The sequence below is a fragment of the Silene latifolia genome, chromosome 3 (assembly GCF_048544455.1).
Source record: "Silene latifolia isolate original U9 population chromosome 3, ASM4854445v1, whole genome shotgun sequence".
Taxonomy (NCBI): Eukaryota; Viridiplantae; Streptophyta; class Magnoliopsida; order Caryophyllales; family Caryophyllaceae; genus Silene; species Silene latifolia.
Window position 1 is genome coordinate 18,751,869 of NC_133528.1, and position 14,400 is coordinate 18,766,268.

A 14,400-nucleotide genomic window follows, 5' to 3' on the forward strand; every position below is an offset into this window, starting at 1 on the left:
GAATAAGTTATATAATTAGGGTTTATGAAAAAGGGGGATTCCGATGGATCATAACTTAGAAGTGCTCTATATCTCTGTAATCAATTTGTCCTTTATTTTTCCATATGTTATAATTGCTTCTAGAGCCGACACCTGAGAATCATCAAGCCAAGTTGCTAATAGTTGTAAAGCACACGGTGTCCTACTTGATCCATTGACCATTTTCCATCCGCTAATAATCGTAAAACAACACGGCGTCGAAAATCACAGCCCTTGACATCTGTGGAGAGGAGTGGTGGTTGGATGGTGGCGATAGAGGTGGTGCTTGGAAGGTGGCGGGTACTGGGTAGGCGTTGAAAGGGAGATTATTGAAAAAGATAGGAGTTGAGATGTGAAGGGTAAAATGGTAAATTATGTACATGATTAAGTAAATCATGTACATGAAAGAGCAATACCCTAAGATTATTAATTGTCCGAACTATATTAGGTAACTTGGACTTTTAATTGAGATAAGAAAAATTCTTGTATTATTCGGGAGAACCATCCTCCTTACACCTAACGACAATCTATCAAATGGAATAAGGGGTCGTTTGGTTCAAAGTATCGGAATGGATTGGAATGGATTGTCATACCATAGAGGTATGGAGTTAGAACCCCATACTTGCTCAAGAGTGTTTGGTTCGATCTCGGAATGGATTGAGTATAGTAATAGGGTGGAATGGATTTAGAAACTTGAGTGTAAACATGGGTATGAGATTCCAAGGGGTTGGAATGGAGTTAGAATCCATTGGGTATCTAACTCCATTCCAAAACCCTCCAACCAAACACTAGAATGGATTGAATCCATTCCAATCCATTCCAAAAGCTCCAACCAAACACCCCCAGAGTATTATAAGGGGGCGTTTGGTTCGAAGGGAAAGAATGGAATGGATTGGAATCTTATACCATTGTGGTATGGATTCTAAATCTCATACTTGGTTTATATTGTTTGGTTGAACCTTGGAATGGAATGAAATGTTAAAACATTATAGAATGGAGTTAGAATCTTGGGTTAAAGGTTGGGTATGAGATTAGAGGGGGTTGGAATGGATTTAGAATCCATCCGGATTCTAACTCTATTCCAAAATAGCTCAAACAAACACTAGAATAGATTAAATCCATTCCATTCCCTTCCAACTCCCCCAACCAAACACTCCCTAAGGTTTAGATGTAACTGTATAAGGTGAACAATCTTCCTGGAAAATACATTTGATTGAATTGGGTTATCAGTGAGCAAATGGGTCAATAATAACATTGCAATCACATTGCACGCTGATATTAAAGACCATAATAAGTATGGAGCACCATATTTTTTCAATCACATTGCACGCTGATATTAAAAAAAGAATTGCTTATAATTAATTTTTTTTTAATTATTATGATCAACATAGACGAGTTTCGATATATTAGTTGTTGAATGTTGGGAGGCAATGTAGACTTCTTATATGGGCAATATGGCAAACTATAATCAGCAATATTTTTTTTGTAAATGTGCATGAACGTGTATCTCATGTGAAAAACGGAGTACAATTTTAATTGAACATAGAAATTGGAAATACGTTCGTTCCCCACCCGGCCTTAGTTTAAAGATTTCTGCTTATGCAGCATTTCGATTCTACTATAACAGCACAAGAAAGTCAAAGCAATTCAAAAATCAAAATATAAGCAAACAAAAACCTAAACCTTGCATAAGATAGTTCTTAATTATGCGCATGACCTGTTGCCTCACACCTATGTCATTATCACGTGTAACGTCGCAGTTTTACACATATTTATCGTAAAACAGATCTTTTAGTAACCACTTTACCCATTAATAAGATTGTGTATTCTAAATCCGTTTTATAACTATATTAATGTAAAACCGTCTTACACAAAACTAACTCATGTCATTATACGCTAATTAACTTTGACTTGGGAAGTTTCAATTACCTTGAATGTGTCTCTTGAGTCGACATGACATAACACTTCATTTCATTTCCAGTCGAAAAACATACAATTTTTCACGAAAAAACTAGCAATATCAAACCCCTAACAAAAACCACCCGGTCGACACACGACACGACACATACGCTTGAATCAAAAACTTTTACACCACACAAATTCGAAATAAAAGTTGTACTGCTCTTTGATTTCATGTATTAAGAGCAAGATTACATAAAAAATCATAAATCAATAAGTAAAACAGTTAAAAAAAGTACTCGTATATAATAGACGCAAACAATAGTTTACCTTAATGACTTAATTAGCACGAACAAGGGTTAATTAAAGGAATTTTTACCCTTAGGGTCCATGATTCTAAACTCCAAGGGCATAGAAGAAGTTGAAGTTTCCATAAGATTTTTATACCTTCTTATATCTCCTTCTTCATTATTACTACTACTACTACCACCATCTTTGCCATGACAATTATTATTAGCCTTCTCGAGTTCCGACTCCCTATACTTGTGCAAGTACCTTGTTATCACCTCAGCATAGTTATCAAACCCTAGTGTGCTTAGAGCCCACACTATATCGTCTCCATTCACCGTCTTCCGGTTCTCCTTGTGACACTTATCGGACGCCTCGCCTGTCACAAAGCTTATGAACTCTGTTACACATTCTTGCATTGTTTCCTTGGACCCTTTGGAGATCTTGGCTGTTGGTGGAAGTGTGTTCTTCATTATCCTACCTACATTTGCAATAGGTAGTAATCTATCTCCCTCATCCACCATCCTAACCCTATCTTACTTAATTAGATCTCCAAATCCTCTCAAAATCGACTTTTAAAGGTATAGATTCGCCTATTTACTGGTGTGTTAGCGAATGAGCGGATCTGCTCTCTGTAATAGTATACATGTACTATATATATTTGAATATATAAACATAGAATGTTGGCTCTTCCACGTCATCATAGTGGATAATAGATAATTCAATAAACCAAACGCCACTTGAACATAAAAAATTAAGATATTTACAAGTATAAATTCCTTAAAAAACTTGAACAAAAAGGAAAACGAGTTATAAAAAGTAATACTCGTATACATTTATATAAAGTTGTGTACTTACCTTTAAAGATATATATACTCAAATCTTTTCACATTTACAAACTTACAATAACAAGCATTTGAGGTTAAAACTTAAAAGTAAAAGAACAAAGAAGAATAATTTACCTCAAGGTATTATGCAAACCCAACTTAATTGGCTAACTTAAGGGCATATGACCCTTAGTCTTTAGGGTTAACATCTTTAAACATCGTTCTAAGTAGATAAGCATGTTACTTAATTAGCTTTTCGAATATTAATTAATTAATTTATTTATTTAAAGCTTAATTAATTAAAAAGCTAATACAAATAAAGCAGGCTCCGACATCTGTACCGCAAAAATGCTTGCTCCACAAATGCAAGAATGGTCCCCTACAACCCTTCAGATTAGTTTCCCTAAATTTAAGATTATTTTAATTATGATAGTACACAAATGAACGATCGACAGTTGTCCAAGTTAGCATAATTAGTAATATCATTAATTAATTAAACCACACCTCAAAAGCACTTAATTAAGTGGGATATTTTGAGAAGCCCTAGTATTAAGTATTAACTAATTAATTAAATATTAATTAATCCCATTTGAATAGTAGTTTTTGTCACTCTATGTGGCTGCAAAGCATTTGCTTTATGAATTTTAATTTTCACAAATTATCCTAAGAGACGGTCTCTCAATACCGTTTATATATGACCTCTGACATAATAGAGGCACTTCTCGATTTTTTTTAATTACTTTTTAAGTGTAAGTGTTGCTATGTTCCACACTAATCAAGTAAAACGGTTTCTTAGGACTTAAGCCCTATTTTTTTGAGCTTATTAAAGCTGAATTGAATTGAGCTAAATTGAAGTGAAGTGCGTTGAATGGAGCTAAACTGAATTAAAATTTGCTTAAATGAATAAAGTTGAAATACGTTTAATTGAGTTAAATTGAGCTAGCTGAATTTAAGCTGAAAATTTTATGAGACTTACTTTATTTTGTGGGTCCCTGGAATTGTAATTAACTGTGTACTTAGCTGCTAGTGTTTTGCTTAACCAATGTTGTTTCAACGCATGGCTATGAATGCAATCACTTTCATGGCATACGTAATACATAGGCATTGTAAACTTTGTAACTTTTGTGCAACTATATTCATCATAGATTTAGGGTAATACCTAATCAATTAGCCAATGAAAGAGAGATTAGCATATATTTATCATTTTAACTATTATAGATGATTCTAGTTAGTCGAGAAATGGATTGTGATTGGTTTTCATGCGATGAATTATCCGTCATACTTTTGCTTTTATAAAAGAAAGTTGACATTCGATACATGTTCATTGTAAATCAATGGTTAAAGAACTCCTTATGATAAATACAATAACTCTCGTATGGATAGTGAGATTTGTTGGAGGTAGTGTGAGCTTATTGGGGAAATTCTTAGATATCAAGGTCTTAGGGTCACTTATGGAGTAATCAATCCATTAATAATTAATTAGTTTAGACCCCGTGCATTATATGCACGGTACTTATAGTTTAATATTTTTATAAAATTATTTATATAATATTGGTACCCTATAGTTATTTACATTTCTTATCATTGTATTTTGCTTTGATAAATAAAAGCTAGAACTGAAAATTAGTTAAGAGAATTAAATAATTAGTTGAAATATATTTTAATAAAAATATTTTATAGCATAAAGTTAATGAGTTTCAATTTATATATTTTTTTTTCAATTTTTTTTGTTATGAAAGTAATAACAACGATTTCTAGTTTTTGTTTTATTCAGAATATGGGTCAACTCGTCATCTAATAATAGGATTAATAAAAGATTTAGCAATTTATAATTTTATATCAATTTTATTTTGTTTTAATTAAAATATCATAATTTAGAGTTTAGTGAAAATAATATAATTTGATGAAAAGATTAATTTTAATGAAAGCATAATAGATGAATTAAATTGTAATTGTTAGCTTCCTTATTAGTGAATGAACATAATTATCATTACTTTCCTTTTTTGAGAATATGCTTTTTGGCGGGAAAATGATATAAATTACCTATTCATTTAGGGGTCGTTTGGTTGTATGTAGGAAGTTGCATTACCTAGGAAGTGATAAATCACATGATTTTAGAATTCATGTGAATTAGGAAAAGTTGTTTGGTTGCATAAAGGAAATGCAATTCATGTAGGCATTCCCACTTACCTAGGGGGACCTAGGTAAGCAACTTCCTCCATTATGGAGGAATTAGAGTTCCAAGGTAATTCTATTTCATGTGAATTGGGGTAACCAAACAAGTTACCCATTTTACAATTCACATGAATTGGAATTCCTGTGTTATTTAATGGGTAACCAAACAACCCCTTAGTATATAGGGGATTAAGTGTGTAAGACTCATGTTTTCACTAGGTGTATTTGATCATGAATCATGTGATTCACAAAGATTATGACATGATATGTACATTTAATTTTTGTATTATAAAATTGTGTTAGCGTTCAGTTTAATTAAGGTATTAAATTTATTATTTTTTAAACAAATTATTATATGGGACGGCTCTTATCATAAGACCAATTCATTAATTAAAAGCTTAAATTTTTTTTACCTGAGAACTTAATTACCACTTATTTACTCCGTACTATTTAGTATCATAATTTATTTTTGCAGTACAATTTTTACTTCAATACAGTACGGTTTGTCGATTACTTTCCATTTGCATACCCCCTAACAAAAAAAACCTAATATAAACTTCGTAGTACAATTTTTACTACCATCGGCCATCACCCACCACCGAGTACAACCACCACTCTGCACCCATAAGATTAGACGGTGCACGTATAGAAAATCCATCATACACTTTGTCTTATGATGATGATTGTCCCCTGGCTTCCATAAGATTTTCAATGCCAAAATGTTCAAGAGGAAGTCCAAGTCTTCAGCAAAGGAGTTTAGTCGCAAGAGGACCAAAGATTCAAAAAAAAAGTCGAGCAGGAAAGCGGAAGACCTATTCTTAAGAGACGAAATTGTAATATGGCGAAGTAAATTTGGAAGATAACATTGAACCTTGGTGTGATGATGACTTTGATAATCATAGGATTAAGGAAGAAAAAAAGACCAAAGATGTAGGAAAGTTATTTGAATTTGGGGTTGGTGAAAGGTTGGACATTGACAATGTGCTTAAGTAATTTTGCTCATTAAAATACGGTGTGTGGTCTGGAATGGTAGAGGGGTTGGTAGTAGAGGTAATTTTGCTCATTAAAATACGGTGTGTGGCCTAGAATGGTAGAGGGGTAGGTAGTAGAGGTAATTTTATTGCCAGAATGAGACCATGTGTACCAGGTACTGAGGCATCATTCTATGATAAAAGCACGCAAGTTCAAGCAGAATACAAATTAAGACAACATATTCATGAGTTAGAGGCAAAGTCTTCTTCCTAAGCCCAAAAGCTTATCGGGACTGAAAACAATCTTCATATGTGTGGACAAATACAAACACAAATCCTCTCTTGAAAGAATTATTATTAGAAGTGGTGGTGCAATGGCAATGTTAACTTCCTGGAAATAATGAGAGGGGGTTGGTCTAGATATAGGGGTTGGTCTCCATCTTATATGGGATACATATATGGCTTTTATTTAGACGGATTTGGCAAAAGGCTTGCACTGCCAAGTTAAGTAATTCTTCTATGGATAACACTATGGAAAAGAGTACACATAAGGGATAGGATATGAAGTGGATTAAGATGACTTGGGAGGAAATGACCAGTAGTTTTTATCGCAACTGGTTAAAAAGCTATTTTGGAGAACAAGATTATCTTATCGGGCCTCTACAATGGATGAATTCCTCTTGAGACTTGGATTGGGGTGCACATTATGGAGGACACTTTTACCCTACACTTTGGAGGAATGGTTAAACAGTTGGACAATATTAAGATCATGGAAGGAGAAAAGAATTATGCAAAGGAGGCTTGGTGTGTGATACTAGTACGCAAGTTTTTCGTGTTGAAAAGGATAACTTGTTTGTTTTTTGTACTCGTTTTGTTATATTTCAGTTTCTTGTGAATTTTCTGGGACTTTACTCGCTCTAGGTCTCTAGGATTTTATCCCTTTCTATTAAACAAAACAAAAAAGGAATGTAAGTTCAAGATTATATTAGTTTGAGAACTTAATGTCTTATATTAAGGACTCACTATCCCGAAGTGACTACCTACAGTCTACGTAGAGGAGCAGCGTGGAGTAGAATCACCATGATGGAATGATTTTTGATTGAAGACACGAATGTGATTGTTCTATTTGGGAAATTGGGAGAGAAGTAGCTCGTGGGATTACTGGTTTTTATTTGGGAAGATGATTTGCAGTTGGGTTTTGTATTTCTTTGTTGCAACTTATTTCGTTTGATTTTTGTTGGGGCTTTTGTTTTATAGGCCGATTTCATACCATTAGACCACCTTATACAATAATTCGTGTTAGGCAATAGAGGAATTTAATAATATTAAACCCACATTCCTTTCAAAGCAACTTCGGACTTAATTTGGGACCTCAATATTTGCCAAAACCTGCCCAAGCTGTGGAAGAAGTCGGGTTGGGCCACATTTGCAATGCAAGCTCCATTTTGTCAACTATTCCCATTTAGGTTCTCCGTTAAATTGTGCGTTGGGTCACTCCGTGACATGCGTAGTTTAATTAAATTTTTTTTACCAATTTGAAAAACACCATCGACTTTTTTCTACCAATTTGGTTATTTGCCCTATGTAATGTACTTATGTACCATACTAATAATGAGCTTCTAAATGATGAACTTAACTTCACAGAAATACATGAGCAACATAGCCATACAAATGTGTTTATTAGAGAAGATTTATTAGGGGTTACATTCACCCGTCTAGTTAACTAGTTAGTTTCGTTTTTTCATTCGAGGCTTCGCCGCTCTTGCATACCAAAAGAAAAAACATAGCCAAACAAATGAAATTGATTCCCTGAAACTCTGAGGCTTTCTCACCAGATTTTACAGTTCATTTTGATCTTATTTTGTCTTTGCTCTCGCATCCTCTCTGACTCAGTAGCATCGCAGATGTTAGTTGAAAAAATGAAAAACATAATATGGGCTATGGCCGTCAGAAAGAACACAACTCATAAAACACATCTGTGAGAGATGCTAATTTTCACTTATAATCCTATTATAATGAGGTACAAGCTTCTGCAACAAATATGCATCTAGGTCTTGGAGACAAAAGAAAGCAATAGAAGACAGAAAAAGTCGCATACACTGGTAGCATGCATACCGGAAATATATACATGAAATGGATGGTAAAATTCCATACTTCAACCCAGATCTATGACCATACAAAAGGTGAATAATATTGAGTATAAACAGCCAGATTTCTCAACCACAAAATTTTTAGACTTGCACAACATACTGAGGTTGTTGATATTCCTTATATTTACTCTCAGACGAGAAAAGGGATGGAAATTAACAATTAAATTTAAGTAGTTTGGTGCAAAACAAATATTACAACAGTAGCACCGTAAAATACTTTGATCGGCTAACAAGCAAGAAACTGCTTGATGGAAGAAGAGGCTCTGCTATACTGCTGTCTTCTGAAGATAAAATGTTACCAGCTTCAGCATGCTTAAATCGAATACTTGCAAGCTGAATAAAAGTAAAATTCCACAATGAGCTTCAAATGGTATTTAACTTCACAAGTAAACAAAGTAACCAATCAAATGGTATTTAACTTTCATTTAACAATGAGCTTCAGTTTTGTTTATGGTTCAAAACAATCAAAGGTGCTGAATCTTCATCAAAAGAATTCTTAACTAAACATCTAAAATGCAAGGACCTTGTCACATTCCCTTCTTTAAATTAGACAGGAACACCTTTCGCGTGCAGCAATACACCATGATTGACAAATATTTAGAAGGAACATAAGTGACAAAAGGCGAGTAAAAGCATTTTCAGAAATTACCCATTTCAGAAGAAATGTACTGAACAAAGACGAATGTCATTATATTCAGCAAAGATACCAAACTCCAGCTAAGTAAAGCAGCTGCAGCTGCATGAAGATCAAAACAATAGTTCAAAGCAACGTTTATAAAACTTAAATCATACGAGCAATAATGTAGCATACTGAGCAGCAGCAAAAAAATGAAATAACTTACTATTCAGGAGCCTGAAAACGAGGCTCCATTATATTATAAACGCCCCTGTCTGACCCACAGCCAGACTCTGTAGTGAAGGCATGACAGTAGCGATATTAAATGTATTTAGGCTTGCATCCATAGTATAAGAAGCTTTAAAAAATCACTATGATTAACCCTTTCTTGCGACACTTCTATAGCTCATGCCTGATTACGCCCTACAAACAAGGATTTGTTCCCAAGTTATTCACCTCCTCCACAAGTTCAATTTCTGGCAATGGGGACAGAACTATTTCCATAACTCGAAATACAGCAGTTAAATAACCATAAATATAAATACAGCAGGCAATTTGGGACAGGGTCCCCTTCTAACAACCACCGATAAATTTTTCGTCAACTACCACAAAATACGCCCTCTAGAAGTAGAAGTAATCAGCGGCAGATCTACTAACAACATTTCGGGGTGCGCGGACACTGGGAAAAAAGCAATGAAAGAGACATAGCTGTGAGAGAAGAGAAGAGAGTGGCAGACAGACTGCTCATCTATGCTGAGCAACAACAAAAATGTGGAGGAAAAATGGACAGCTTTAAAGTAAGTTTGTGAGATTGCTAGGCAGAGCCCAGAGGACGAGGGATGCGTAATTTGGCAAGTGGAATGAACAGGAAACATTTTAAGAAACACAAGGTGGGTACTGCCCCCCTCCCCTACTAAATAAGCCCCTGATTAATGTCTTCACAAAACAAATCATCATCAGTGGTTTTATTTTTATTTTTATTTGTAAGTCAGCTATTTTAGTATAACAAAATCCCCCGAGAATTTGAGGCACTAGGGTGATATTGTTTTTTTCAACTTCGCTAGCATCTTATAGTCGATTCAAAATAGAGGTACTCAATGGCATATCTAACAGTTGGAACTCTGATCCTATTTAGATGCAAATTCGTAGTCCCTCACAATTAGGGACATACTCAAAATTGATTAACGAACATCGGTTATAAGATAGTTATAAAACTCCTCAGCCCCAGTTAATTTGATAAGTAAAAGTGTAAAACTCCCCAGCCTCACTAAACTCTCCAAATAAATACACAGTATTACTTTGGAAGAGCAACTGAAGATCCAGTCAACAAGAGCTGTAAATGATCCCAGAATGTAGCCTCTTTAATAAGAGCATAAACTACTGATGACTTGCGAAGTCAATAGAAAATGAAAGTTAATCTATTTTTCACCAAAAAAAATTCCTGATCACCCATGAAAGCCTAAAAGAGTTCATGGGAATAAGGTGTTGCACTGCCAAATATACTTCAGTAGGCGGCAGTTTCAGTTAATACCATAAGTTTTGCGAACATAGTTAGACAGAGGAGTCTCCACGATTTTTCTCCTTGTTCACAACTTCATATTACAAGCCATGAATTTATACTACTGGTTTAAGCATTTCAATTCTTCACAAACCTTTTCGACACCTAAGTCAAACTATATTTTGGTCGGTTCTGAAAAAAAAAGGCCATGTGCACAGCCTCCAGAGGCCATCAGCTTTAACAGCTGATACATAACGAACATACTGTTTTCCAATATGACCCACTCAAAGATGTCCTTAGTCTAACACTAATGCACAGGTTATATGTCTTGAAAACACTTCTTATAAATCTCTGTTGGTTTTTTAATAAACACGAATCTCATAGTCCTTACACATTCCAACTCTTACTGATGCATAACAAGTTGACTAGAGACAACTACTACTGCAGTGCATCACAACTCATGACGAAACCATGTGCTACCTTTTGTACACGGCACCCCACAGTATGTTCATAATTGTAATCACTATATGGGACCTGATAATTTGCAACCAATGTCTACACCTCATAGGCATCTTTGTAAATCCTTCAGAATGAAGCACATATGTTCCAAAAACTCAGCTATTGAAAAAAAGATCGCATGCTTGAAGGAAAAGAGAAATCTAGAATGATAATTCAGAAAAAATATACCATCAAACACTTGTACTTAGAACCTCAAGGATCATGCCACTGAGTTTTTTTAAACATCCCACTCCCTTTGCTAGTGACCAAAAGCCAGCCATGTGAAGAATGTAAACAAAATTTGCAACGCCTTGCGCTGTTCATCAGTTTGAATAACTTGCTGCTGCACCATCGCCAGCCCCACAGCAGCACAGAAAATAAGTCATATCAGAATACAAACCACCAAAAGGATGAAATGAAAGAACATGGAATATATACTTTTTGCGCTGCAGAACCACAGAATACAGCAACTCGAAATAACCTCAAGTCTTAACTACGTTGATGTAATGGTACTTATGTTTAAAACCGCTTAAACCAAGTGCATTTCTACAGAAGAACATAAAAAAAAAAGAGAATTTAAAACAAACCTGTTGAGATGACGTGTGCACAATCTGTTTCAATGACGCTTGCTTTTAAGTCCTGTCTGCAAGTAAGAGCTTTACAATCATTTAGCCTCCCTAAACGTTCAATCGCTGCGATACCAACTCTACATGAATCATGAAATGAACTTGGATGTCCTTGGTATAATTTACCTTCAAATAAGACGACAGACCATCTCAGTTAGAACAGTTATGGGACCTAGCTTCTTTTGCTAACTAGGGAATAAAGTAGCCATGTTAAAATTAAACAACAAAGAATAATCCATGAATCATGATCCCTGATTGCAATCCAGAAGAGAGGATTTGACAACAAATAATGGCAGCTGTCAGAGCAGACCCAAACAACTTGATGTACCATGAATTTCTACGATAATTACTTCGACAGGAGTTTAGGCACCTAAAGTAATAAAACACTCTAGGACTAAGGATTTGTTGTTTCGAAATCCGCAGAGATAGGTCTAAAAGTCATAGAGTAAGTTGTGTACTACATCTGTATGTAAAACTCATCCTTAATGTGAACACCCTTGGCTCCCCAGAAACCATTTCAACAATTTTAGAAGCTACCATGGAAAAGCTACACACCTCAACTATTTAATGTAGTAATTATTCAAGCAACAAATCGATCATATGACAATTCAAAGCCATTGACTGGCCTATAAGTACAGAGCTATACGAAAACGGCCCCTAGCTAACATTTATGAACCTTGTTTAAGATAGATTCGGCACTGAAACTAGATTGAAGTTTAACAAACGAGTGATGAGTGATAAAACTGCTCGGCCACAGTTGATACTCCTTAGCATCCTGAAATACTCCAAAAGAAATACTCTCTCAGTCCCTCCGTTCCAATCATTTGTTTACCTTTGATTTAATACCCTTCACAAAGAATATAATAGGTAAACAATTTACTGAGATGGAAAAGATACACAATAGTATTTCAAAAGAATTGAAGATCCAGTCAACAAGAGCAGTAAATGATCCCAGACTTGGCCTCTCTAACAATAGCATAAACTACTGATGATTTACAGAGTCGATAGAAAATGAAAGTACTCCCTCCGTCTCAGTCATTTATTTGCCGTTTTTGTTCTTCATGAAGGGTATTTTAATCAAAGTAAACAAATGATTGAGACGGAGGGAGTGAGTTTTACCATAACATTGCGAAATTCACGATACTCAATCATCAATCAATTATCAAGCTAAAACGCAATCTTATGTTAATAATCGTAGCGAATTATAGCAAAATCTTATGAAACTAAGAAGAAATCAACAACAGCAAAATTTAAAAACCCTAAATTAAATAAAAGAATGAAGAAGGTAGATTAAAATGTATATGTATATGTATGATCAAAGAAATGGAAAAGGAAAACTGTTGGTCGCCATTGTTAGAGGTGGAGAAGACGTCGGGAGATCTGTCGGTGAAACCGACGTACGATGCGGTGGCGTAGAGCTTCTCCGGGAATACTGGTCTCGAGCTTCGAGGTCACGCACCCTTGCGAAGAGCTGGCAAGTCTGACCCGACCCGAACCCGACCAGACAGGACTCGAAAATATTGTGACTCAAAACCGACCCGACCCGACTCGATGACGACCCGTAACCCGACACGACCCGATTATCAGTGACCCGATCCAGACCCGACCTGGTATACCGAACCCGAAAAACCGATCGAAAATACCCGAATCGACACCTGACCGTACACCCGAAAGGTATAACTGAACTTCACCCCGAAACTTGAATCGACCTGAATTGATTCGAAATCGAACCGAATTTGTAATATCCGAAATAGACCCAAGATCGAATGAACTCGAATCAAGTTTCAACTCGAATTGTTTTAATCCGAACCGATATATACCTGAACCGATTTCAACCCGTACATTGATCACAAAAACCCAACATTGAAACCCGAAATGACACGAATGTACCTAGGCGTCACATCTAGGGTGTCTTTTTGTACATGAGTGTCACCCATTTAACGTCAATGAATTAATATTATATCGTAATTATACAAAAAAACATTATTTATTACTTTTTTAAAAAAAATAATTCGTATTATATCCAATCTTTTGAATAAAGACCTAATCCCTTGACATCCGATCCGATTATGACCCGACTCGAATCTCATCTGCTCTGATATTGACCCGACTTGAACCTTATTTGCACCGATATTGACCTAACTCGAACATGAACCGACCCAAAATATCTACTACCGATTAAAAGTGAAAACTGAATCTAACCTGAATTGCACCAAACTGAAATCGAAAAAAAAAGATAAACCGTAAGAACCCGATCCGAAAGAACCCGAATCGAAACTGATCTGATTGACCCGTTTGCCACCTCTACCTGGCCTGATATTGACCCGACCCGATGCTGATCCGATTAAATTGATGACCCGACAATTATTAAGCTTAATTTTGATCAAAATGAAAGTGATTTTGTGTTTAGATTGATATGTTTGACTTAGTAATGAAGTAATTAAACCAAATAATAGGTTAAAAACTAAATTTATTGGTAAAAAATTATAGTAATGCGATTAAGTTACCAGACCCGATAATGACCCGACCCGATACATCATTTGACTCGTAATGACCCGACCTGATAACGACCCGAACCCAACCCTATTCGACCCCAAAAGGGTATGCTGACCCGATATGACCTGAACCCGATATGACCCGATCCGACGTGACCCGGCCCAACCCGACCTAGCTGACCCGATTGCCACCTCTACTTGCGATAGCTAATGGATCTTTCTTAGCCAACTTGTTTTCTCCGGATCTACAAGACCCCATCCAGATCCTGTTTTTTCCGACCGGTTGGATTGGGTCCACCAATTTGAAAATGGTTCTGGATTAAATCTAGCCCTCATTCA

The 14,400-nt window shown here is 35.6% G+C and overlaps 1 protein-coding gene and 1 long non-coding RNA gene across 4 annotated transcripts; both read right to left on the reverse strand.

The window, feature by feature from the left end:
• Positions 1-2,221: 2,221 nt before the first annotated feature.
• Positions 2,222-3,275, reverse strand: LOC141645980 (nuclear transcription factor Y subunit B-4-like). The gene has a single exon (XM_074454117.1). It carries the CDS (start codon positions 2,727-2,729, stop codon positions 2,277-2,279), a length of 453 nt encoding a protein of 150 aa, XP_074310218.1. The 5' UTR covers positions 2,730-3,275; the 3' UTR covers positions 2,222-2,276.
• Positions 3,276-8,254: 4,979 nt separating this feature from the next.
• Positions 8,255-13,085, reverse strand: LOC141647338 (uncharacterized). 3 transcript variants are annotated; one of them, XR_012545721.1, is made up of 6 exons: positions 12,243-13,084; positions 11,528-11,692; positions 11,130-11,283; positions 9,171-9,367; positions 8,978-9,064; positions 8,255-8,661 (listed from the first exon to the last, which is right to left on the reverse strand). It is a non-coding gene; the product is annotated as an uncharacterized LOC141647338 (long non-coding RNA). The 3 variants fall into 3 exon arrangements; XR_012545720.1 differs by having other exon boundaries at positions 11,528-13,085; XR_012545722.1 differs by lacking the exon at positions 9,171-9,367 and having other exon boundaries at positions 11,528-13,084.
• Positions 13,086-14,400: the final 1,315 nt, after the last annotated feature.

What these genes read in the sequence shown, in the direction of transcription:
- LOC141645980 (XM_074454117.1), bottom strand. Translation starts at nt 2,729, where the DNA reads ATGGTGGATGAGGGAGATAGATTACTACCTATTGCAAATGTAGGTAGG.